Below are 25,662 nucleotides of genomic sequence, written 5' to 3' on the forward strand. Positions count from 1 at the left end.
GCTGTGCAAAAATTGTAGTAATTTTGAAGAAAAAAATAGTTTTTTGTAAGGATTTATGTCTTGGTGTATTACTTTGATATTCATATTTATAAAATATGAGGTTCTTCTCTGACTTAGCAGGTGTGAGTACTTCTCATTGGACAGCACATGATGTAGAACCTTGGACTCATTCAATGATTGACCCATTTATACATGAACTTTGTATACAGGATGAACATTAGTCTTGTAAATAGTGTACAGTACTGGTATCATATATCCAAGCATTAGGAACATTGTACACATAAATATGCATTATATTTTTTATTCTTCACATTTTCAAATATTTTCCATCATAATCAAGTCATCATGTGGCTGACTGTATTCACATCTTTGATAATGAATCACCCCACAGTCTGACATGTACATAATAAAACAAGATTATTTCTGAGCATTCTTTATAGATGTATGAATCCATGTTTATATAATAAGATTATTGTATTAGACTTAAATACAGACACAGCGCTATCATCTTATCCTGAACAGTTTCCAATACCATTGTGAAAAGGGCCTTGTTCAGATGCGCATGTATGGTTTCTCATCAAATGTGCATACCTTGAATTTGATTGGTCTTTTCTCGGGGAAGGTCATTTCCTATTCGGCTTATTTAAAAAGGAAAAGTAAAAAAGAGCAACAAAAATATATATATACCCAAGCCAATGAGAGAGGCATAGAGGGAAATCAACCGTGGAAGTATTATGTCAATGTGGAATGATGATGAATATTTTTCAAGCAGTGGATTGAATATGGCCTTTTAAAATCCAGCGTTAATAGGGTTGAATATATGTTTATATATTTGCAGGGAACAGTGCCACTATCTGCGATAAGTTTCGCAGCAGTAGTTCCTCAGATCTCTCTCCTGGAAGTAGTGTAGATCAACATCCAGCCACAGACAAAAGGTATGTTTCTACATTATCTTTTTTTTTTACCTTTTGCTGGCTTTCTTTGAAATCATAATACTAATTTTCATCCTACCATCCATGTTAATTCGTAGGTGTACATGAAAAAAGATTGTGCATAATTTATATTTGAATCAGATATTATTGTATTTGGGGGCGTCATGGTCTAGTGGTTACAGCTCTTGTCTTTCCATCAGAGGGACGTGGGTTCAAATGCCAGCCATAGCTTGTTTTTCTTCAGCAAGAAATTTACCCTCATTGTGCTGCACTCAACCCAGGTGGGGTGACTGGGTTTGTGGTAGGATTTATTCCTTGAATGCTTTTAATATAGTGCCTATAAAGCAACCAAGCTACAGCCAGGGTACTAATATGATACCAAATATCAAGCGCAGTATATGCAATAATACTAGCTGCGCTATATAAATGGAACATATTATTATTATTTGTCTATGTTTTTGTTGAATAGGACACTTTTTTTAGATATCGGGTTACTGCAGAAGCAAAACATCAATGACAGCTTTAACAATGTGAACTATCCAGCCTTTAATTATAATGCACATCTTTTCGTTCATTAACTGTGTATGAATGAAATTAAAAATCTTGTGTGATGGCCTTTTCATATGAGCTGTAATATCTGTTTATTACCTCATTACAGAATAATTTTGGACTTAGAAGACATAAACAAGGGAAATTAAAGCAGTTGCACAGATATTTTGGTAAAGAAATTTTACCAATGAAGCAATCTACATGTAGATGACACAACTTCCACAATATCATGAAGGATAATATTATACTTGTGCCTCAGGCATTCAAATACATTTTCTAAAAAAGGAAGAAATGAATTGATATATTCTTTTTCCCCATTGCTTCTGATCATTTCTAATTACCTCTTATACATATTCCAATGGTTCCTTTTTGGGAGACTTAATAGCCCCACCAGCATGTTTTTACTGCCTCTGTAACTGTCCAATGTATTTGATTTTAAATGTCACTGCTATCGTGAAATCCACTATTGTTTTAAAATTAGAAATTTCTGGGAATTGAATCTGATATCCATGGATTGCATACTTGCAATTTTGCAGAAAAAACCCTATGATGCTGCATATAGGTCATTCCTTCCACTCTCCCTCTCTTGAACAAAGATCATTAGCATATCAAGGGATAGGCCAAGATTATTTATTGCAAGGGTTGAGTTGACCAAAAATCAGGTTATAAACAGTTGGCCAAACCTTCTTCTGTGCATTGAAGTAGTAATCGAAGAATGACTACTCAAGCTGTGTTATGGTTAATGAACTCTGCTATCTGCTATCTCCAGGGTGAAAGTGTTTGTGTATAGCATGCAGAGTTTATTTGAACTATTTGTTAAAAGCCATTTGTTGCACAGCTTTGAAAAGTTCATGCATCAAACTGCATATGTAAATTATCCTATAGGCCTCCATGTACAGTTTCAATCCATGAATAAATATGATGCAAAATGCACTATAAAAGCATAGCCATGTGCTTCATAAAAGAAGAAAAAAAATCCATAGTTTATCAAATAAAATAAATAAATCCATAATTCATTGTTCAAATAGATATGAAATGAAATACTCCAAAAATTTGCTTTGCCCAATTGATCGTGGGCCCGGCAGCCGCTGTGCAGCGCCAGATCAACGAGGCTCTATCCCTTTAATCGTTGAACACCAAACAAGGTAGCAGCAACTCCCATCTTTTAAAGTCTTTTGGTCTGACGCGGCCAGAGTTTGAACCCCCGACCTCCCGGTTGTGAGATGGACGCTCTACCAACTGAGCCAACACACCGGTCAATAATTCATTGTTGGTTTTTATGACAAACGGATAATTGCAGGGTTTTATTAATTTTTGCAGGTATTAGATGTACAATTTTCCACTTGGAAAGTAGATGATATGTTTACTTTATAGCCTATGTGTTGCTATAGGACATAATTATGAATGTTTGTTTCTTTGGGCGTGTTTCACCAAGATTTAGTTTTTCTGAAAAACTCAAATATTTCCCCTATACATTTACGCATCATCACATTCATTAGTTATATCATACTCAGAGAATACTGAATTCAATGCAAGTTCTGGAACGTAACATAATCAATAAGATAAATTTATGACTTGCGTACATGTGTATCACCTGACAATTGGAATGTATTACAATTAAAATTGTAATAATATCTTATGATTTAAAAGAATATATAAAGCAGGTGGTTACTCTAAAATATTACTTCTATCATAATTTTTGGGACAAAAAATGATTTTTATTCTCTCAAGAACAGCTAACCATGTTTTGTCTTTATACTTGTATATTTGAAAAATAGCACAAAGAAAAACATTAGAAATTACAGGGGTTTTCAAATTTGTTTTTGTTTTCAAACCTAATTATGGAATTATAGAATGGTTTATTTCAAGCCATGTTTGACTCCAATAAATTTAATTATCTACTATGAGGAACTCTTTGCTTCAAACATTTTTCATTTGAAAGTTTCAAGCAAATAACTTTAAAGTTGTAATTAAAGAAGATTTGGTAGTAAAAAAAAGTATGTGTATCTTAAAAGATTGGGAATCTTCCAAATTATAACAGATTACATAGATATTCACACATACTGGAAGTTTTTTTGGCATGAACATTTACGCTGTTTTGGGTCATAGCTTTAAACTGAAGGCATCTTACATGTATATCTCTGGTGTGAACCTTTTGTATTAATTGGATATTGTGAAATATGAAAATAACCTTAAAGCACACATTTTATTTTATCTTCTGTACAGAAAATTACCTGAAGATTTTTCAACCTTGAGTTCAATTACTTTATGTACTCACTTTATTTCATTTTATTCATACAGGGTGGCCCTTTCAGTATTCTAGGTACTGTTTTTCAGGTGGCCCTGTGAATTAATTGATTTGAATTATTCATTTGTTTTGAATTCTTTGAAAGGCTGCTAATCATGCAGAAGTATATGTATGTTTGCTGTATAAATGTAATTAAGAGAAGTGATACAAGTGTAAACAGTTTGTTTTATTTTATTTTTTGAAAGCTAATACCGTGTTTACACAGTGACACGGCTCGGGGGTTCGACACGCGAGCCGTGCTCAACACGGCAATTTTATGCTGTGTAAACGCGATCAGTGTGATCCGCGAGCCGTGTCGAACACGGCTTTTTTGATCCGCCAAAATCGTAGGTTTCAACCCGCGAGCCGAGTCAGACTCGGCAATTTTTTCGTGTGTAAACAGAAAGCCGTGTCGAACTCTCTTGACCAGGTCACTGCGCGCGCTTTCACTTTTGGCATTGTTGTTGTTCGCACGGACAAGATTCGATTCCGGCGGTGAATTTCCCGCGTTTAATTTGCGACGTCATAATTCTTCCGTTCGAGATCCGCGAGCCGTGTTGAACTCGCCTTTTTATATGTACGTATAAACGCGATCTCTGATCCCTTCTTCGCAGTGTTCAACCCGGCTCGCGGATTCAACACGCGAGCCGAGTCAATGTGTAAACACGGTATAAGAAGGGCTTGTATGTCATCCAAGGTATTCAAGTGACGTGCATTCTCCATTGCTGTCATTTTAATTGGAAATATAGAAGAATAGGCCTAGACCAGAAGAACTATATTTTTGTTTTTGCACATACTCTTCTTAAGACGGATGTTATTGATTTACGATCCTCTTAAAAAAAACTTTCCAGAGGGTTGCCAGACATGACAAGTACACCATGTAAAGTATGCACCCTGGATGTCAAAAACAGGAATTCATCAATGCTTGCTTCTCTGGATAGAATAAGTTTTGAAACACCTTGAAAAGCGATATATTTTTTATTTAGTTATGTTTCAAAGAGTCCTATTTTTACAGTAAAAACCTCCAGTAAACGATGTTTGAACAATCTATAAAACAAATGCTGGATACAGCCTGACTGACTGGCTCATAACAGGAAAAAGGGTCACACTCACAACGCTTGGGGGGGGGGTCTTAGGGTATACATGTACATATTGGAGGGTGTGAATAATGAACGGTCTGACCTTTGATAGGCAAGGAGCATGATGGCAAATTAATGTGCTGATTTTTCAAGTTTATTACAGGCGGGCAGAATTAGCCAATGATCCTTTAGAAGAGCCGGTGGTGTGCATGACGACCTACATACCGGGGTGTGACATACATGTACTTAATAACCTTTGCCCACTTTCATTTAATACCCCTTTCATACTGCCCTCTTCATTTTTCACCGGCGAAGTGACAGTGACAGTGACACTTGCCCCGGCGAAGAAATAATGTACCCTTTCGCACTGACATTTCTTCCCCGCCGAAAGTCAACGGGCGATTGCAGAACAAAACAAAAGAAAATTGTAAACATTACTTCTTACCTATTACAAAAAGGTATCAAAAACAATAATTACAACATCTTTTGGAAGTATTACGAGAAAAACAAACAATATCACCTTGTTTTTATATTTTAGCGCATTTTATACATGTAAAAAGTGCTTTTTAATAGAAATTGTTAGTAAAAAAATTATGTTCGAGGGTATCTACTTGGCCATAGCATTCAGCTGAGCTTGCAACTATCATGCGCGGAATCTTGGTACAGGGGACTTCGGGAGAAAAAAAATTGACCTCTGACGTCATTAAAGCGGAGAAGTTCTCCGGTTTGCTTTCATACTGTCCTTTTCACCGGCCAACTTCGCCGATGAAACAGTTTTGCCGGTGAAGGTCTCCGTCTCTAGAGGTGGAGAAGTTTGCCGGCGAACTTCACCGGTGAAGTTCTCCTGTGTACCTTTCATACTGGACACTTTCCCCTTCGCTGGCAAACTTCGCCAGTGAAAAGCGCAATATGAAAGGGGTATTATTGCTAAAGGGGGCTACCCCCTTAGCCTCTATGACGATGACTTTGAATTTTACATATATCTTTGTGCCTTTTCCTTTTTACTAGACACTTGATTTGAATTTGCTGGAAAGTTGCTTGGGGCATTCACTATCAAGTGTTTGTTGTCTTGAATTTACATAAATTTGTTATTGGGAAACAGATTATTAGTTTTAATTGTTAAATCATGATTGGTTTTAACTGAAATGTTATGATCCTTTTTACAAATGTATAGGAAAATATGATAGCATTGTACCATGATATTTAATTATGATCAAGTAACACTTAAATAAACCTCATAAAAGTCTTCTACTTACTTAAATAAACCTCATAAAAGTCTTCTACTTTAGTTTTACTGAGCTCTAAGGATTGACAAAACCTTTTTATAGATTAGCTTCAATTGAATAAAAGGTTCCTTGGATTACAATTTACAATGGAAATAAGATTAGGAAAAAATGTGATAGATATTCATAGTGATTGTAGTGCTGTGTTATGTAGTAAAAAGATAGCGCTTCAAAGGTTTTTCAACTACAATCTATTTATACTGAACTTCATCTGTACAGTGAGTTGATCAGATGTTATTGTAATAATCATTTCATTATAAAACAACTTTTTCTGTGTATGAGATTTTTTATACCTCTCCTCTGCCCACAGGAGGGTTAGATGTCAGAGGCATAATGTTTTCAGGTTGTTAGCCATTCTCATTTTTGTTGATAGCTTCAGAACTATGTGATGGATCAGTTTCATACTTGGTCCAAGTATGCATAAGAGTGGAAATAAGTGAGTAGATTTAGGGTCATGATGGTATAGATTAGAAATGTCTTTGTTTGGACATTTAAGAAATCAGGTGTGTAACACCTTTCCGATCTGGTATTAAGGGAGGCATGAATTTTCATTTTAAGCAATCATGAATCCATTATATACTTTTATTTATGCTTTTGAATTTCATGAAGGAAAGATTGTATTATGTTGATTATTTACAGCAAGTAGAATGATAAATCATGATTGCTATCTGATGACTAATATACTGCTTGTAAGTGTGATCAATATTTACATTGATTGCCAATATTCTTGCCATGGACTCTGTTTTAGCAAACAATTTAATTATTATAAATTCCTTTTTCTTATTCCCCCCCCCCAGTAACAGAAATGGGAAACAAGTCTTGTCTGAAGGGCAAATTTCATTTGGTGTTCCCAAATCCTTAGCAGCCAAAGAGCAACATACAGCAGTGAGGAGAGAGAACGGAGACGGAATGGAAACAGAAGATGCATCCCATGTAGCGTTGCTTAGCGACCATACCAAGGGTACTCAGGAGGAAGAGGAGAAAATGGACACTATGGAATCAGAAACAAAAGTTGTTTTCACAGCAGGTGATGGGGGACGACGACGATGATGACGATGACGTGACCCTGTCAGAATCCACACCGAACTTTCAATCATGGCAGCAGCACCACGAGCTGGTGCGAGGTCGTCCATACCTGGCGTTGGACACTAGGATACGTTCCCACAGCCAGTCAGAGGTGGAGGACTGTACATACCACCATGGGGTGCGACCTGTTAGCAGTGCCATGCCCATCGTGGATGTCACTGGTAGGCCCTTGAGCTGTGGGCCACGTGACATAACATCAACCAGTCCACGAGGAAGAATAGTTGTTAAAAGTATCAGTGCCGATAATCCCACCCAGATCCTTTCGTCACAAATGCTGTCTGTCCCCAACGGATCATCTTCAAGTGCTCCAAAGCAAGTGCCTGTATCGCGGCGGATCTACCCGTCGTTGCCCTACTCCCCTTATGGTTCACCGTCTGGATCCCCATGTGCCTCACCCCGCACCAGACGGCCACCTACCAAGGAGTCCAGAACCATCTCCATCCTAGACAAATTGGTTAGTATCTGTTACCTTCCTCACTCAAACTTCTTAGGACATCCTTGTCAATTAGATATCATCATAACCAGATTAACATGGTCTTCTGACACAAATTTAGCTAGAGCTATTTCTTGTGCCACTGATAGCTTTAATTCAGCTGAAACATTTCACCTTTTGAGTCCTCAGACTTCCTCTTTTAAAATTCATCCTTAGTGGCCTCAAAGTGTTAAAGTGCTTAATATGCCAAAGAATAAAAAACAAGTTCTTGATATTTCTTTTGAACTTTTAAAGCAAATTTATAAAAAAAACAAAATTTTTAATGCATCTGTGATCTAAAGTAGATGTGAAAGTGTTAATACATTTTTTAATATGATTTGTTTTTATTGTAATGGTAGTAATATAATTTTATATACTGATAGTGTCTTAGGATGAAACATTTTCATTCAATGTAGAGGATTCCATGAAAACAAATGTTCAACAATTTATGATGATGCTTGTTCTCAATTGTTTTCTTTTATGGTGATGTTTGTTCTCAATTGTTTTAAGTGTTGTTCTGTTTAATCAAATTCCTGTAAAATTGTTTTATTAGATGCAAGTGTCTTATGAATTAATTTTTATTACTTTATCAGAAATATCTGTTAATCTATATAAAAATAAAATATGAAACAGTTCTTAAATACAGTAGTTTTTCTCCCATGGTCTTCTGCCCTCACCCCTTGGTTCTCTCCACTCAATAGTTCCCATGCTTAGGCAAACAATTAATTTCACCTCTGCCTTGAGACAAACTAGATTTGAGAAATTTCTCCTAGAGTGCCCAACCAATTTCTATTTCGGGTAGGTCTCAGGTGGGACCTTGTCAACACTGTAGTGCATGGCATTGAAATAACTTCCTCTATGGTTGGACCCATTATAGGGCATGCACACACAAAAAAATCTCTTTTACACAAACTTTAAAGAAAAAAATTTTAAGGGAATCACTTGCAAAAGGTACTCTTGTTCATCCGGATGATTATTTTTTTTGCAAATACTGGTGCAAAATATTAGTCTTTCTCACAAGAGCATGTTTTGCAAACTTTGTATGATAAACCTGGTGTTGTCATATTTCTATTACCTCTTTGTATGGCATTGTTGGACATATAGGCACCATATTACACACTTGACTTGAGTGCCATAAAGCTACAATATTTCTGGGATGTTTGAGTTCAAAATGCAGCCTGTCATTCAAATCTAGTTGTGAACCCTATTCTACAAAGCTTAATTGATAGAACTTTGTACAAATAAAGAAACTGGTGGTGTAAACGGGGGCTGTTTCCAAGATAGTGTGTATATCTTGCTTGCTCTCCGTCTATGTGTGTTTGTCTGTTTTGATACTTGTCTTTTGTGTTCTGGCTGTTTCCTGTCATGTCCTTACGTCTCTCTTTGTGACATGCTTTCAAAGTGTGGTATAATTTTGAAATAAACCATGCAGTGCATCCTTTGCAGATCTGCATTCATTCTGCTTTTATTTTTCTTGTTTATTTGTATGACTGATAATTCCCCTTCAAGTGATTACCCTGGATTCATCTTCCTTTCTGAGATTTAAAAGTTTTAAAAAAATCTGTTTAAAAGGAATAGATGTGATTATTTTTATTTTGTGTATAACATACAATAAAAATTGAATCTCTACATATCTTGCTTCAGAAATTTACAGCATGTATCTTCCTTACACTGGAAGAACACCCCAGACTTGTTCAACACCTTCGTAATCTAGAATAACAGTCTCCCTTCTTTCTCTCATTGTCTTGAAATGTTACCAGAACTATGTGCAGCTGAATCAGTACCACTTGAAAGATGAGATCGGCAAGGGTTCTTATGGAGTAGTAAAGCTGGCCTATAACGAGGAAGACGATACACACTATGTAAGTAAAAACAAATACACAATTCTGAATATTTCCTCCATTAAAGGGGGCACTTACATTCAATTGGCCTGAAAAGCCCTCCAGTCAAGCTTTTAGACAGGGTATCAGAAGTGGATGTCCTAATTGAGAAATTGGAGGGGGGGGGATCGGGGGCTGGAGGAGCTCTCATAGCCTTAGAGGGTGTTGCAGGAAAGTTACTAGCAATCAGTCTCAATTGACGTTTGTTTATTTTCAGTTGATCAATAAAAATTACAGAAAATAAGGTCATTTTGGCTTCTTACATAACAGCTCTTTATTAGTTCTCTGTATCATTCTTTAGTTTTATTGAATCAATATATTTTCTCTTGCAACAATTTTTCCAATGTAAATCTGCTCTCAGCTGTAGGTCACACTCACATGGTAAATATATAGTAACTCTAATCCTTAACCTCACTTCATTCTGAAATAAAACCCCACAACAACTTGATAGTTCTCCTATTATCTGTAGAGATATAAGACAGAAGCTATTGCTGGGAAGGCGTTAATAAACTATTCAAAGTAATTCAATACTAATGTTCACTTCCCTAGTAAGATTTTTATCATTTGGAATGATGAAATCGAACAAGGGCATGAATGGTTTCCTTTAGTTTTGTTTAAAATTGTTTACCTGTGGATGTGCACAAAATATTGTTATAATCCAAATTACTGTGAAGGAATTTAGTTCTGATGTTTTTTGCATCTACATGTAAATTGTAGAATAAAATCATTTAATAAATGATATTTCATACACCACAATGTCAATATCACTTCCATATTTAAAGTATTCCATAAGTTGGTGATATAAAGAAACTTTAATAAACTTTCTTATCGACGGTATGACTTTTTCCCAATCTCATTTTGAAATTGCCACTCATTTTTTTAAAAGAGCCGTGTTATCAGCAGACATTTCCTCAATAATATTCACGAAAATGAGTATCCGGTGCAACATAGAATGCGGTCAAGTGTCCATGATAGGCTGACATGCCCTTTCTCTCAGGAGCATTTCATGTGTAATTAGCTAATTGCAAATTGTCTGTCAATGCCAAATAAGGCTCACTTAACTAATGGCACCATCTTTGCTCTCCAATATGACCCTGTTCACATGTGAAAGTAGAATCTTTGGCTTTATCTAAAAAACCTTGTTTTGCCTACTGTACATAGATGTTGAATAATTATATAGCAAATCAAGTGCAATATTAATGTATTTTTGTTTATTGTAAATGTTTTTTGTGGATGGTGTTTATAGTTTATTTTATTGTTATTCACCTAGTACAATTTTATATAAAACTCTACAAAGATCACATTAACGTTTATAGAGTTAAAAAAAGAAGCTTAATACAAGTATCACAACAATACTACAAGGGGGGTGTAACATGGTTGGTAAGGAATAGTAATTATAATATTATACAGCGCTTAAGGGCAATTCAATAAAATAATCAACCTTTTTGTATGTCCGACCCCCATTTTTCTCAAGTTATACTCTATGTCATAAACTGACCAAGTCATGATCATTTGAAAGCAGTACAGACTATCAAAAGAACAAGAAATCAGAGGCAGAAAATTTAATGAAGGTCCCACATATAGGGGGGTCAGACATACACGTTTTATGGATTGCCCTTAGAAAAATGTGTATTTTATTATTATTATTCATGAAATTTATAAATCATGCTAACTTAAATCACATACCCTATCAAAAATTATTATTCTTTATTTATGATACAAGCTTCTACTTAAAGTTTTGAAGCAATTATTCTTTTGGAAAAATGATTAGTTATGATTGAATAAAAAGTTTATGAATTAATTGTAAATTAAGTGTGGAATACTCCTGAAGCATTGCTCAGTTATATGTTCATGAATTTGTATATATTCTTTTATTCTTTATGTACTCTTTTTTGTATTCTTTATGTACTATTTTCAGGCAATGAAAATCCTATCCAAGAAGAAACTTATCAAGAAAGGAGGATTTGCAAGTGAGTAGATGGGTATAGGCTTAAAATGATGATGGTTCTGATGACGAGAGAGAGATTATAAGATAATGGTGATGTTGATGATGATGAGGAGGACCAAGAGAAGGGGGTGGTGGTGATTACCATGACGATAACAGTATAGGTGATAGTGACAGCAGGATGAATGTAAATAGCCTCAAATAACTGTTTCCGAGGACAAATGCATGAAAGAGTGAACATTCGATGCAAGCCTTTGTTGACAAGGGCACTTGAGTCATTTCGTAAAAAAAATATTTTGGTGCTGAGTACATTTTGATTTTTTTTTTAATTTCTTCATGCTCTATCTCTCCCTCTCTCTGTGTTACACTTACATACACTCTCATCCCTCTCTCTTCAGCCCTGCACATATTCCTTATCTCTTAATATTTCTTTTACAACCTATACATATAGGTTATTCAAAAATTTTGGCTTTCCAGTCTTCAGAATTATAGGAAGCAGTGTTAATGTCTGGCTTTAAGACAGGTGGATTATCATTCTAAAGCCCCACATGTCTGTGTGATGTCATGTCTATGTGATAAGCAAGAGTAAGAATGCTTGCCAAGTTGGCTGAAAGTGAAATTGACTAATTGAGGGGTGTTCACTGTGGATTAACATTAATCTCAAAGTTAGTCAAGGGAAATTCTTATTCAGTGTCTTGATAAGTTGATAATGACACGCTTTTCTGCCACAAGTATCTATTCCATGTCCTCATAAGAAACAGTGTTCAATAATGCTTTGTAAATTCACAAATGTGCGTCATATTTGACAAGTCTTTAGATGATACCTTTTATTTTTATACTTCTGTTTTTCTGGTTCAAGGACATTAATTCTTGAAAATGAAATGTTTTGACAGTTACATAACACATTCTTCTTCAGATCTCCATCAATGCCATAAATTGTTTCTTCATTATATAGATGATGTATCTCAGCACATTATTTCCAAATGTATTCAGCCAATCAGGTAGTGCATTTAAAGGTCAAACACCAGTGCTATTCATTATGGCTTTTAAACGTTAAAAGAGTTTACCTTAAAAAAGAAGTAAAATGTTAGTGATTGCATTCCCATTAATTTCTGAGATGTAAGGCAAAGATGATCTGATTTAACATGTCTGTATTTTGATTGATGGGGATATATCCAGATGAGAACATAGTTTCAGTGAATCAAAGAATATGCAGGAATGTTAATTTGTAGAAACAATAAAATTCCTTTCTTTCTGTTATACCTATTTTACCTCAAGATTTTTTTAATGTTATGAAATATAACTCAATTTGTATGAGAATTTCAAAGCAGAAAATGCTATAATGAAAATGTGAATAGAATGCAAAGAGGCTGTAATGATGCCAGTCAAATACCTATTCGCTACTATATGTTTTTGTGTTTTAAAGTTCAAATCAAATCAAATCATGCCTATGTAGATAGCACCCTAGGTTCAATTCACACATGTGAACAGCGCCTGCAGAGATTGAAATGCACAAGCCGCTCACCCGCACTCGGCCACTTATCGCCAGTCTGAGAATGTGACAGAGAGGATCTGTGTGTCTATGTGATTGGGCATGTGGCCAACCGATTAGGGATGTGTCACACATAATTCCATCTGAGATTGGGCCCCCATCCAGGCTCTGCCCTCCGATAACCCTCAATTGGTGTTAACCTTCACCATCACCAGCAGGAGAGGTCTTTCAAGGGACACTGGGGATACCCTTGACAAAGCATCCCCCCTCTGTCTCTCTGCATTGAATATTAGACTCCTTAAACACGAACCATAGATTAAATACAACGGTGGGCTGATAGCTGAAAATAGTTTTTAAGATCAAGAATGGCTCTAGGTTGTGGATGACATTATCTTGTTGAAGAAGTAACATTCATTTAGAGGTGCAGTTCATATTTTGTCATGAAGATTGCAGACAATTAAATAGGAAAAAAATGCTTCATTCCATCCTTATTCTTCCAACTTCACATTCTTCTGAACATATTCAGATGTCAAATATTTGTTTTACAGTTTAATGAATACTGTAATTGTATCATTAAATGAATTTTAACAACTGAACTCTTATCTCATTGACAAAGAAGATGTTTGGGAATGCTCCTTTCCCCTCAAAAGAAAGTAAAGAAACTGTTTTTGTGTCCACCCCCCCCCCCCCCCATTGCGATAAGCTAAGTTTTGATGTTACTATTTTTTAACAGGCTTTTATTGTCATCTTTAATATATCAATGCCTTTGTTTTTTCATCCTTCTTTCGTCCATACTCTTGATCAAACATTTTACCATCTTCACCACTTCCAAATCAAGTCGAACCCTCCTCTTTCCCCAGCATACTCGCTATCTCCATCATCCTACAATAATTAAATTAAACAAAATCATCCCACGTATTTGAGCCTTTGCCATCTCTATCGACTCCTAGTGAGAAAAGCTTCCCAAAGTCACCAAGAGAGAGAGAGGTTGGCATTCAGCTTTTGCCAGTGATCTCATTCTCAAGATCAAATCTTAATGAAAACATATCAAATTAACATAAGCTTGTTGAAATTCAGGAGACTCACTGATATGAGTTTAAATTTCCATTGATGAACAATAGATTCTCAAAGGCTTTGAGTAACTTGAAATCACCCATTGTCATCAGACAATGAATAATTTATATGTAGATCAGCAGTTTCTTTTGCCTCGTAAGATATATATATTTTTATTGTTATGAGTGTATGATGGCTATTCCTTACACTTTTTTTTACAATTTTTTTTGTTGAATTGATATATTCAATTTAGGATTGACAGAACAATAAGAACAGTTTGATTGTTTATTATCGTTAGTCTAATATATGGAAAGAGGAATGTTATTATTTAGGTACTATAAATTCAGATAAAACAACAATCATATAATAATAAGAAAAATGTTTATGATGATAGAGGGCTTCACCTTCAAACTTGTGTTGTTTTGATAAAACACATTACCGGTATAGATGTGTTGATTCTACACTTTCCCCTTTCTCCGCACATCCTCGCTTACATTTTCTCTCATGTACAACCCTGCTCTTTCAGAATCCTATTTTAATTTGTTGTTTCATCATACACTGTTGATGCTCTTTGCTCTCGTTATCCACTGAACTTCCTGTCATAATTTGTCTGCGCATGCATGCACACTTGGTTGTGGCTTTATGTAGGAGGGAGATTCGGGGTTAACACTTAAAATCATCGCTTTGCCCGGCTTTGACCTTCCGTTCCTTGGCGGCATGCAAGCAGGGTAGAAATCCACACTGTGATGTCCATATTCATGGATATTTGCCCAGTGAGGCAAGTGTGAGCCTGCAAAGGTAATGTGTGCCAAATTGAATTTGGGTCCGTAATCTTGCCCTCCGTGCATGTCATTCCAAATGTGGGTGATAAACTGTACTCCTGTATTCTGCCGAATCTGTGTGGATGGACGGTGTGTAGAAGTCATCTCCTGTCCTGAGAGAGCAAGAGAGAGGAAGAGAGAGAGGTGGAGAAACGGGACATAAGGGTGTGAGAGAGAGATAGTGATATTGATAGAGAAAAGAGGCGTGGGGGAAGGGATCGATGGTAAGGGGGGCGATAGTGGGGGACAAGGAACTAGACACAGGTATGGAGTACAAGATCTTGAGGCATTAGGGGAAACAATAATAGCGATGATCATTATGTGACTTATAAGTGCCAAATCCACTCAAGATGCCTAAAGTAGTAAAATGAAAGGTTTTGAAAGACCCGCACAGAGATACAATGCATGAGCAAAGATCTTTCCTCCCAAGTTTTGACAACTTGTGGAATTACAAGGGGAACTAAAATTGATGAGCTTTGGTATGTTATGATTATTTAAAAAAAAAAAAAAATTGTACTGGGATGATGATCCATGCAATGAAAAGCAAACAACCAAATTTGAAATCTGATCAGGGACCGGTAACACAAAGCTTAGCAATGATCGTATAACACTTTTCTCTGATTGATTCCATTAATTACAATGAACAATCTATTCTAGAAATCAAGCGTATGATTAATCGCTAACCTTTTTGTTACGGGACCCTGAGGGAGTAGCAAAATACAGGTAAAGAGCTAGAGGAAGGGAAAGAGAGAGGAAGGGAGAGAGGTGGAGGAAAGACTAAAAGTGATGTTGAATGAGAAGAGGATCGGAGGGAGAGAGAGATGGAAAGAGGTATGGTTAGTGACAGTGGGATGGGATGCTTTGAGTGTTATCTCTTTAGTTCTAGAGGTTCTATTTTAGGATTTAAAAACACTTCTTATAAGAGCATTAGAGGAAAGGAAACAGGGATAGAGATGGAAATAAGGGTCAAATGGAATGTAATAGAGGGGAAGGAAAGGGGCAGTGATAGAAAAGAGGAAGAGATTGAGAGGAAAGAAATGTAAGTCATTAAAGAGAGAGATGAGTGGAGAGAGAGAAGATAAAGGAGAGAGAAAGAAGATAAAAGAATGAAAAAAATAAATAATAGGAAAAATGTAAAAAGGGAAAGAAAAAACTGCATGAAGGCAAAGTAAGATAAGAGAGACAGAGAGAAAAAGAAAAAAGTCAAATTTTCAACTTGACAGAGAAAGAGAGAGGTAAAAATAAAGAAGTTGAATTCTCAATTGGAATTTCATAAAGACGAATCTGGATTCTTGAAACCAAGTTTAGAAGGGGATACATGTTATGTATTTGCATCACTGACACCAATTGATTGTCCTCTTGTATAGGTTACATTTTTATAACATTTCAGAATTACATTGGAAGATTTTCTTGTTATTGGAAAACGTTCTTTTTAGGGTAGAAGACAAGCTACAATAGACCCATTACAAGACCCACTTAAAGATAAAACATAACAACCAAACCTATTATTAAATATCATTTCTTTACAACCTGATGCACTTAAATGGCCATTTTGCATTTCATTGTGCTTTCATGAAGTGGCTGCGAGCAGATTATTTTCTACATCCATTAATTGATCTTTGCCTTTAATACCAGAAGGGCACATGGGGGCACTGCTGATCCATAATTTGCAGAAGGTGTTAAGTCGTCTGTTTGGCTTGTCTGTTGACATTTTGATGATGGATGTGACTGTCAGAGATAACAGACTTTGAGCTCAGTCACATGACCATTATACACAATGTGATGGAAGAATTAAAGGGACCAATCAATTTGAGATTAATATGATGTGTTAATCCTGCAGTTATGTAATTATCAGTTTATTAATATAAGCAATTATACAATTTTTTGCATGAAAGTGATACTTGTCATATAAAGCTTGTAGGGTTATATGTGGTATAAATAAACATAAGTGAAATTTTAAATCAGATGTTTATTAAGAATTGACAATACTTAAGCTTAATTAGATATCAGTTTCACATTGTAAAGGCAACGATGGTACAAGTTGGTCTTTATTTTGAGGAAAATTTTCTAAAGTTGATAAAGTGTAAAATGGGTTTTATAAAGAATAAGAAAAAAAATATAACAAAATCTGTTACTTAGAGTATTCTGATGAGCATGATTAACATAATATTTTATGTCTTAAAGTATTTCGTTTTAAAATTTTGTTTGTTTTATATGTATTCCTGCTGCATGAAGCTGCACAATTTGTATGTAATGATGATGATAATTATAGTATACTTATTCAACATGGCTTCAATGATCAAATTTGCTAGGTTTCAATGAGTGGAATTGAATAAAAGATAGTGGGTACGCTTAGAAATGTGAATGTTTTTCTTGAGATTAAACAACTATACAGTACTTACCTTGATGGCATTAATTATTTGCCTGTGATTTGCCTATGCTTACAGTCAATGACTGTCCACTGATGCTGATTGTGAATCTCTCAAACCAGAAACTAGCTTTAATTGAGGTGAGCAATATCTTGATAGCAAGAAATAATCAATAAGATCTACTACCCCTCGCCTCATTTGCCTCATTAAGTGTCTTTAAAGCCTGTGAACAGTCTAGCACCTCCCCCTTTCGAGCTACTTTAAAAGCAGCATGTTGCCATGGTAACTATTGAATCTTTGTTAGGAATCCGATCCAATGTCAGTGAGACATTATTCCTGTAGTTGAATTTCTGGAGGAATAGATTACTAAACATGGGATCCTCTCATCCAAGTAGATTTTTCTTTATGAAGCTGATGGTTGATTGCTGGGCAGTCTAATGAGGCATTGTTAAAGGCAAAGGGCCTATTACAGGTGCATGTTTTTGTTCACAGTGCTGAATGATGATTATAAACAGAACTAGGAAAAAAAGGAGAGAGTTGGGGGGGGGTCAGCTTTCAAGTACAGCGGTCTTAACTTTGCCTCTCCTCATGTTTCAATAGCCAATGAAAATTACAGAATGAATTATCTTTTATGTTCTACTGCATTTTGATGTAATATTTTTAAATAATTAGATAGTTTTACTTTAAGTTTAAGCTTAATATTATTACCCCTTATTTAACATGGAAATCATCAGGTTCTTGATTAGTCAAGGAATTAGTACCTATATATTTTTACTTGGGTGGGGAGTGGCAAATGTTGGTTAATGTCATACAAAAAAATGCAAGTGCTGTGTCTGGATTGGAACTTTAGACCTTGTGGTTCAAAGCCCAGATTATATCCACAGTTCCACAAGACTTTGTTCTTACCAGTTATATTGAAAGAGTTCAATATAAACTCGCTAGCCCATCGAGAAAATAAGCCATCTTCACCCCACCCATAACTTATCACTGACACTTAATGTTAACTGGAATGCTAACAGGCAGATTTGACTACCAATTTCAAGCTTGACAGATTTTGATTAAGCTTACAGGAGATGTTCTCTCGTAGACATAAAGAAAAATGGAATTAAATATTTATTCCTCCTTGCAAGGAGAGCACCCATCTACTCAAAAGTAGATAAAAGCAAAACCCTGCAAAGTACATGGCGGGGGATACGCAGCCTGCATTCATTCTTGGCAATATACCCATTAATACGGCTCATGTGCATCCGTGAAAGTATTCAGTGCGTTTCGAAAAGCCGCTTGTCACAGGTATTTTCACAGCTGTTTTATTGCACATTACCAGGTAATGTATTGAACTCATCAAGTATGTATTACACTTTCTGAAGAGAGGGAGAAAGATAGAAGATGCATTGCTGAACCTTTTCTGCCACGTCTAGCCTTGGGTTCAACCCGTGACATATATCTTAAGTCACTGTATGCCTCAACATAATGTTAAATAGAGTTATGATTTCTGTGGCACAATCAAGGAATGAAACATTGTCAAAAGCAGCAAATTGCCTCTGATAGAATGAGGGGTATACTGTTTATTCCCTCGTGCATAATCACAGATACCTGAAAGTTTTAAACAAAATGAAAATCACTACTAGTTTTACAAGTAACAAATATTTGAGGCCTGCTTTATGCTGTGCCTGAGTGCATCCAGCATGTAGAGCGTGTGCATGGGCCAGAGGCATGGAATACACCAATGTCTACCAAGAGAATTTCTAAATGTTTTTACACTATTGAGACATGAATTTACTATCATATCTTGGTATATGAATGACCGTTTAGTTTGCACAGCTAGAAGTGTTATAAAGAGGACAGTCAATGGAAAGCAATACATTCATATCTTAATTAGATCCAGCATGAAAAGAAATTAATTTGAAATTAAAAAAATCTTTCGATTCACAATGAAATTCACAAGATTAGATTTATTTTTGGACAGTCCCTTCCAAAATCTTGAAGAATGGATAAAGAAATTGCCCAATACATTTTGGAAGGTATAGTGAATTCGCTGAAATCTTTGGAAAACATGAGTTATAGGGACATCATTCAGTCTCATACAGATTAAACAATAAATGTCTTACTACATGTACCATTAATGCTGAATATTCATTGGCATTATTTCCATGAATTTCATGAATTCAACCACTAAGACAGATCTCTCTACCTTATATATGTACCTGTTTGGAAAATTATTCTTTAGATAAACTGGGTAAAACCTGATCAAATTAATTAAAATATTGACAATAATTTGGGAATTTTCTGTCGTGAATCAACATCTTGATAAGATAGTACATGCACATTCTTACCAACCCTTAGTATACTATTTAGGAACAAACAAGTTTATTAATTCAAGAGATTTGAATGACAATATACCTGTAACTAGTGTAAAAATCAAACAGAACAAAACTGGACAATAAAAAAATAACAATTGTGATATCTTCTAAAATCTATCTGCTATCAAACTTGATGGATTTAGTAGTAGACATATGTTTATCCCCCCCCCCCCCTGATAAACCACATTCTAGGCTGCTTCGGTTGGATTTTTCAAATCTCCTGTCAACTTTTATCATCTGTTAGGAAGTAAAGACATATTCTCAAATGATTATATGTAATCTCCATTTTGATACCACCAGGTATGTTACACCTGTCACAGAACATATTTGACCCTCATAGAGATCTTGGAACTTGATAACATTAAAGGAGTGAATCCAAATTTTCCATCCATTTGCTCAAGATATTGTTCCTCCTTTGACAGATATACATGGATAGATGCTTGATTTAATTCCTTTTTGGTTATCTACATTTCATGTTCAAATGCTGCAGTCATGTAAATGTTTGTTAACATCTGTGGTAGATTACCATGGTTTGACATTCTGAAGGGCTTTGTACATGCAATACATGTTTCATGTTACTAGTGTGTTTAAAGGTTACTTTAGATTTGATTTGAATCCTTAAAGATTAGTTTGTAATGTGAAATCGTTCAGACTCAAGCCTTGAAAGTTTCAATCTAAATCAATTGTTCAGATGGTCAAAATGACTACATCTGATCTGGATTTTAAGACTAGTAGTCACATATATACTCAGAATTTCTTACAGGATTAAAAAATTATGGATGTTTATTTACTGTTGACATATATTCTCCTAAAGAAAATAGATAAAATGTCTGTTCACAATTTATCCCAAGTACATGTGTGGCTTAAACCTGCAGTGATACTTTCATATCTTCCTTAGATCATAATCTCATTTTGTAAAATCACTTCAGACAAAATGTTAAAAATGGAGTAGTTGGTTAGGCCTTAATATCATACCTACTAACCAGTAAAAGTATTTCACAACCATTCCCATCACCATTTCCTACTTTTTCTCAGCAGATGCAACACTCATCTACATCTGTATCTGTATAAAAATGAGATTGAATAGAGATGTGGATATAAAATGAAAATTTAATGAAGATTAAATAAAGATTGCTGCATATGTCTTGACTTGGGATGACATTTGACAATCTTGCCTGTGGTAACCTACTTGTGGTTGCCACTGACAACCAAGTAACTTTGCTAGGTCTGGCTTTGCACGACAGGTGTCCATGTATAAATGACTGGTGGCGAAACATGTTGGGTGTTCACATTTCCCACATGTTTAATGTAGCAAGATGTTGTACTGCAAGCTATTGCTGTTTCTATATGTACAATGCAGTCTCACTCTTGAATTATCTTCATGTCTTATTTTTTTCTATCTTTCTATTACTGTGTTTCTGTGTTGCGTTCTTTATCTCTCTCCCCCTTCTCTCCTTTTTGTCTCGTCTTTTTTTCTTCCTACCCTTCTTTTCCCTTCATCTCTCATTTTAACTGTTTTTGTTTCTCTATTTCTCCCTCTCTCTTCATTCATGTCCTCTTTGTTTTCCCTCTCTCCCTCTTTCTTCATCTGATGAAAAATCTAACAAAAGTTGCAGCTTTATGAAGCCACCATACCTTTTACCTTTCTAGCTCTAAGCCACTGTTCATCCTTTAAGACAATAGCTAGGATATAAATTTGTTGAACATGTCAGAAGGAAAAGCATTTGGTCACAGTCTCTATCTTGCCTAATGATGCGATTATCAAGGAGAAGAACATAGATCACTATCTTTCATGATTATACCCATAAAAAAGATGTTTCACTGTTTCAATGTACAACATTGTACAACGCCTACTTAGCTAGTTGTACGCGATCAAATGGGAGGCTGAACGTCACACATTCGTACCGTTGCACACAAGACGTACCATCCAAAATGTACCGTCCAAAATGTACCATTGCACGGCTTTAGGAGGTGACGTCACAATACGATTTAATTGAATAAGGTGACAATGCGCGTACAGCTCGCTGGCTGGCTAAATGCGCAACGCTGTCCAAGGTCATGTGCGCTTGTGGGCCCGGCTTGTGGGATTTTGCTTTTCGCTTTCAATATTTTTGCTCCCTTTTCATAGATTACTGGAGGGAAAAACTCTTGTTTTTTCATATTTTCGCTAGATTCCGAGGCGTACGTTGTACAACACAAATAGCGAATATTCTTATTCGTGCAATGGTGCGAGATTTCGCATTCGGTGAAATAAAGAAAGCTCTATTCAACTCGGCTAACGCCTCGTTGAATAGAGCATCTTTCTTTCACCTCATGCGAAATCTCGCACCATCGCACTCATGCCTATTCGCTATTTGTATACTATGGACTATGAAGATGTGTGTAAATATGTGTAAATAATTCAGCTTATATCATGGCATGCACTAGGAAAAGATGAATTATAAATGTGCACTTTTGGCAAATGGCACCTAATTGATGCGTGACAATGGGTTTGTACCATCGTACAATCTCTTTTGAGAATATTGGCCAGTATGTTAAGCTTCCTAGGTTTCTTGTGTGACAGATTTGTTACAAATGACTGCTACAATCAATTCATTTGAGATAGTGAATACATTGCAATTGGAATATGGTCAGCTTTTACCCTACAAATTGCCAACATAAATATTTTTCATACAAAGCTGCAGTTTTCTTTAAGTTTATTTACTAAAAATATGGGTTCATTGAGAATTGTTTTAAAAGCTACAGAATATATATATATGGACTAAAGAAAAAAGGCAATCTGTTATTCTTAAAAATTCTTCAAATTGATCATTTTGAAATGCAAAAATGTCTGGTTAAGGCTAACTATGAAATTAGAATATTTATGTTTGACATTATGCTGTTCCTTAAAGAGTGGGTTTACGTGGAGGTATAGATAGGTTTGCAGATTCATGATGTTATTCTATCTTCATGAACTGTCAAGTCTTAAATCTTAAATAGATACATGTAGGAATGTGAGGAAAAGTATTTTTGTTCATTAGACTAATTTTCATTCCTTCGTGCATAAGCGATTTAAAATCGATAGTGTAATCTTTGATGATAATTTTTAAAATGAAGCCTTGAAGTTTGTAAAACCTCAAGTACTTGTTGTCATGGATAGTTGCATGCATCAGTGTTATTGATACTATGTTTTTGTATTGTATGTTACAGAGCGCCCACCACCTCGAGGAGGGAAGCCTAACAAGGCACCTAAAACACCTCTGGATAGAGTTTATCAAGAGATTGCCATACTGAAGAAGCTGGACCATCCAAATGTTGTAAAACTTGTTGAGGTATAGTCATGATGTGTGTTAATATTTTGGATGATTACATAATTCATTAAATGTGATCATGATATCCAGACATTAAAAAAGACAATGGCCCGTATTCTGAAGTCGGGTTTAACTTAAAACCCAGATTCAAAGTTGTGGTTAAAGTATGGACAGCCAAATGTTACATAAATCACTAACAGTAGAGATATCATATTTCAGCTCTTTTGGCTCTGAAGTCATTCATAATTGTCTAGGAAGTATAAAAAGATGGTTGTCTTCACCATTAATGAATCAGGAATGAGCATAGTAAACATAAGAAACATACAACTTGATAAAAGTGTTGACACTTTTGGCTTCCCATAATTTTAGCACAGAGTTAGACCATGGTCTTAGCTAAACCTGACTTCAGAATTTGGGCCATGAAGTCTTGTACGTAAGTTTCACAAGACAAGGTATTTACATCTTTGCATGATCATATCAGCCTGATCAGTTCATGTGTTTGAAAGTTCAGATCAACAACACACTTTCTCTCTAATCTTGTCTTCTTGTTTCATGATGATGTATTTTGTCTAAAGAAGAAAGTCCTTAAAATATAATGCATTTCAAATAAGCTCATAAATCGCTACTTAGGCAAAATGGAAAAATAATAAAAAGGTAATTCGTAATGAACCTTAAAATCAGTCAATTTATTGAAAACGGAAATTGGCAGTGTTCCCATTATGCTTGTGAAATGCTGTAATGTTGATGTTGCTTTTAACTAATAATCTATCCTTGAATTCATGTTCTTCTCTTTGGGGATGCTCTGTATAAATAATGACTTGGTTAATGCAGTGGAAAGTATGAGCCATAACAAATAATGAAATCCTGCCTCTGTCCAATAATTGACACTTAGACAAGCACTTTTATCACACGCTTACAACACCTGACAGCTTCTTCAATTATCAAAACAGTTTTTTTTTCCTTCTTGTGCCTGTTAAAGTGACACCTTTAGCATATATCATGGCATGCTAAATAATACACTTGGTTAATATAAAAGATATAGACATTTGGTCATGCATTAGTTCTTTGCAAAACAGTTTGTGTCTGACACACTTTGATTAAAACATATCTAATTATCTTTTTCTGCTAGGTTTTGGATGACCCAAACACAGATTATCTCTACATGGTCTTTGAGCTGGTGGAGAAAGGGTAAGATAAGTAATTTCTTTCACATGAACAAAAAGTAGGAGTTATGTGTAATATGTGTTTATTTCTGTGAGTCTGCTTATTATGCATCTGGCCCTTTCCTGTCATCTTTTCTATGTCCCTGTCTTCCCCCCTCTCTCCCTATCAATCTATCACCCCCTCTTGTTCTATCTCTCCTTATTACCCAACCCCCTTGCTCTCTTCCTTTATCTCTCTTCCTGCCTTTCCCTTTGTTTACATTTGTATGTCTTTCAATGTCTTTCATATAATTATATATATATATATATATATATATATAACTTTTTCTTTATCTTCCTAAATCATACCCTCTAAACTTTTTTTCTTTCTTTGATTTTTCTTTGGTTTCCACACCTCCCTCCCTCCAGTGCACTTCTTTCTGTCTGTCTCTCTTTTCTCTCCCCTCTCCCTCGCTCTATCATGTTCTCTCTTTCTGTGGCTCTTGACTCTCCTATATTCTATCTTTTCCAAACCTGAGATGAGATAATAGAATCAATGACTCCAGTGGAGTGTATATATGCTGCTCTCACCATCTACTGTATGTATACAGGAAAGAGGGTGAATTGGTGCAGGAAATCTCAGCCTAATCATTTTAAGAGTTTTGGTTTTCATCCATATCTGGCCCTGATCCATTCAGCAGCAGTCTTTATTTCCTGCTCATATCTCTATCCAACCAGTCTTAAAGGGATATATCACGCTAGTGAAAAGCGTCAATAATGATGTCTTAGTTGAAATGGGATGAAAATTGGCAATCGATCAGCTTTCATATTGCACATTTGAAGCCAAATTAATTTGCTCTGCACATAGGGAGAACTAATGAACTAAAATTATCAATGGCCAATAGATATGTATGGTGATTATTTTTCATTGTAGTCATTGCTGTGATTATTGTCAATGTCACCATAATGGCCCAAAGAAGATTATATTACCTTAGGCACAGTAGGGTGTTATAGATACCTGATGAGTTTGATAGTGACAGTGATGATAGTTTCAACTCCCAAGTTTTCTGTGATACAAAATATGGAGGAAAAACTCTAACGAATTTGGGAAATACACAGAATTCGAAAAAAAATTTAGGCCAAGAATATGCAATTAACTAATATTGCAGTGAAATCAGGAAATTTAAATCAAAATCTAATAAATCAAACCATGCTTCAGAGTTCAGTCAAACAATCAAAGATGTTAAACAGTGAACTGTGGGGACCCTACCTTAGTTCATTCAAGACAAGTTTATATTTTTGAGATGCATGATTTTGAACAAAATTATTATTTGCATTTGTCCAAGATTTCACCTACACAATGCATATTCTGAATGATTTCCTGGTGATATTTAGAAATTGATATTTGTAATGAAATTGATATTTGTAATGAAAGGTTGTAGCTGCTCAGTAGAGCACTTTGTGTCATCTGAGAAGTTATCAGATCTGACAACCTTTCTTAGTTTTGATTAGCCGAGTTGGTGTCTGACTTTAAATATGGTCACTGACGGATAAATCATACTTTTAGAGATAAAACATTTGGAGTGTTTTATGAAAGGACTGGTAAGATCTTTATTTTACAA

At 35.4% G+C, this 25,662-nt stretch overlaps 1 protein-coding gene across 4 annotated transcripts in view; it reads left to right on the top strand.

Moving 5' to 3' along the window:
* LOC121409009 (calcium/calmodulin-dependent protein kinase kinase 2-like) overlaps positions 1 to 25,662 on the top strand; it is a 66,598-nt gene that overhangs the window by 33,003 nt on the left and 7,933 nt on the right. For 3 of the 4 annotated variants that reach the window (XM_041600777.1, XM_041600781.1, XM_041600780.1), the window contains 6 exons: positions 839 to 935; positions 6,934 to 7,670; positions 9,449 to 9,550; positions 11,487 to 11,538; positions 22,798 to 22,919; positions 24,028 to 24,086. In XM_041600777.1, coding sequence (XP_041456711.1) covers positions 7,161 to 7,670; positions 9,449 to 9,550; positions 11,487 to 11,538; positions 22,798 to 22,919; positions 24,028 to 24,086 — 845 coding nt within the window. In that variant the 5' untranslated portion in view covers positions 839 to 935; positions 6,934 to 7,160. Of the gene's footprint in view, positions 1 to 838; positions 936 to 6,927; positions 7,671 to 9,448; positions 9,551 to 11,486; positions 11,539 to 22,797; positions 22,920 to 24,027; positions 24,087 to 25,662 lie in introns of all 4 variants that reach the window. The other variant, XM_041600779.1, reaches the window with a different exon arrangement.

Source organism: Lytechinus variegatus, chromosome 2 (genome assembly GCF_018143015.1).
Source record: "Lytechinus variegatus isolate NC3 chromosome 2, Lvar_3.0, whole genome shotgun sequence".
NCBI classification, from domain to species: Eukaryota; Metazoa; Echinodermata; class Echinoidea; order Temnopleuroida; family Toxopneustidae; genus Lytechinus; species Lytechinus variegatus.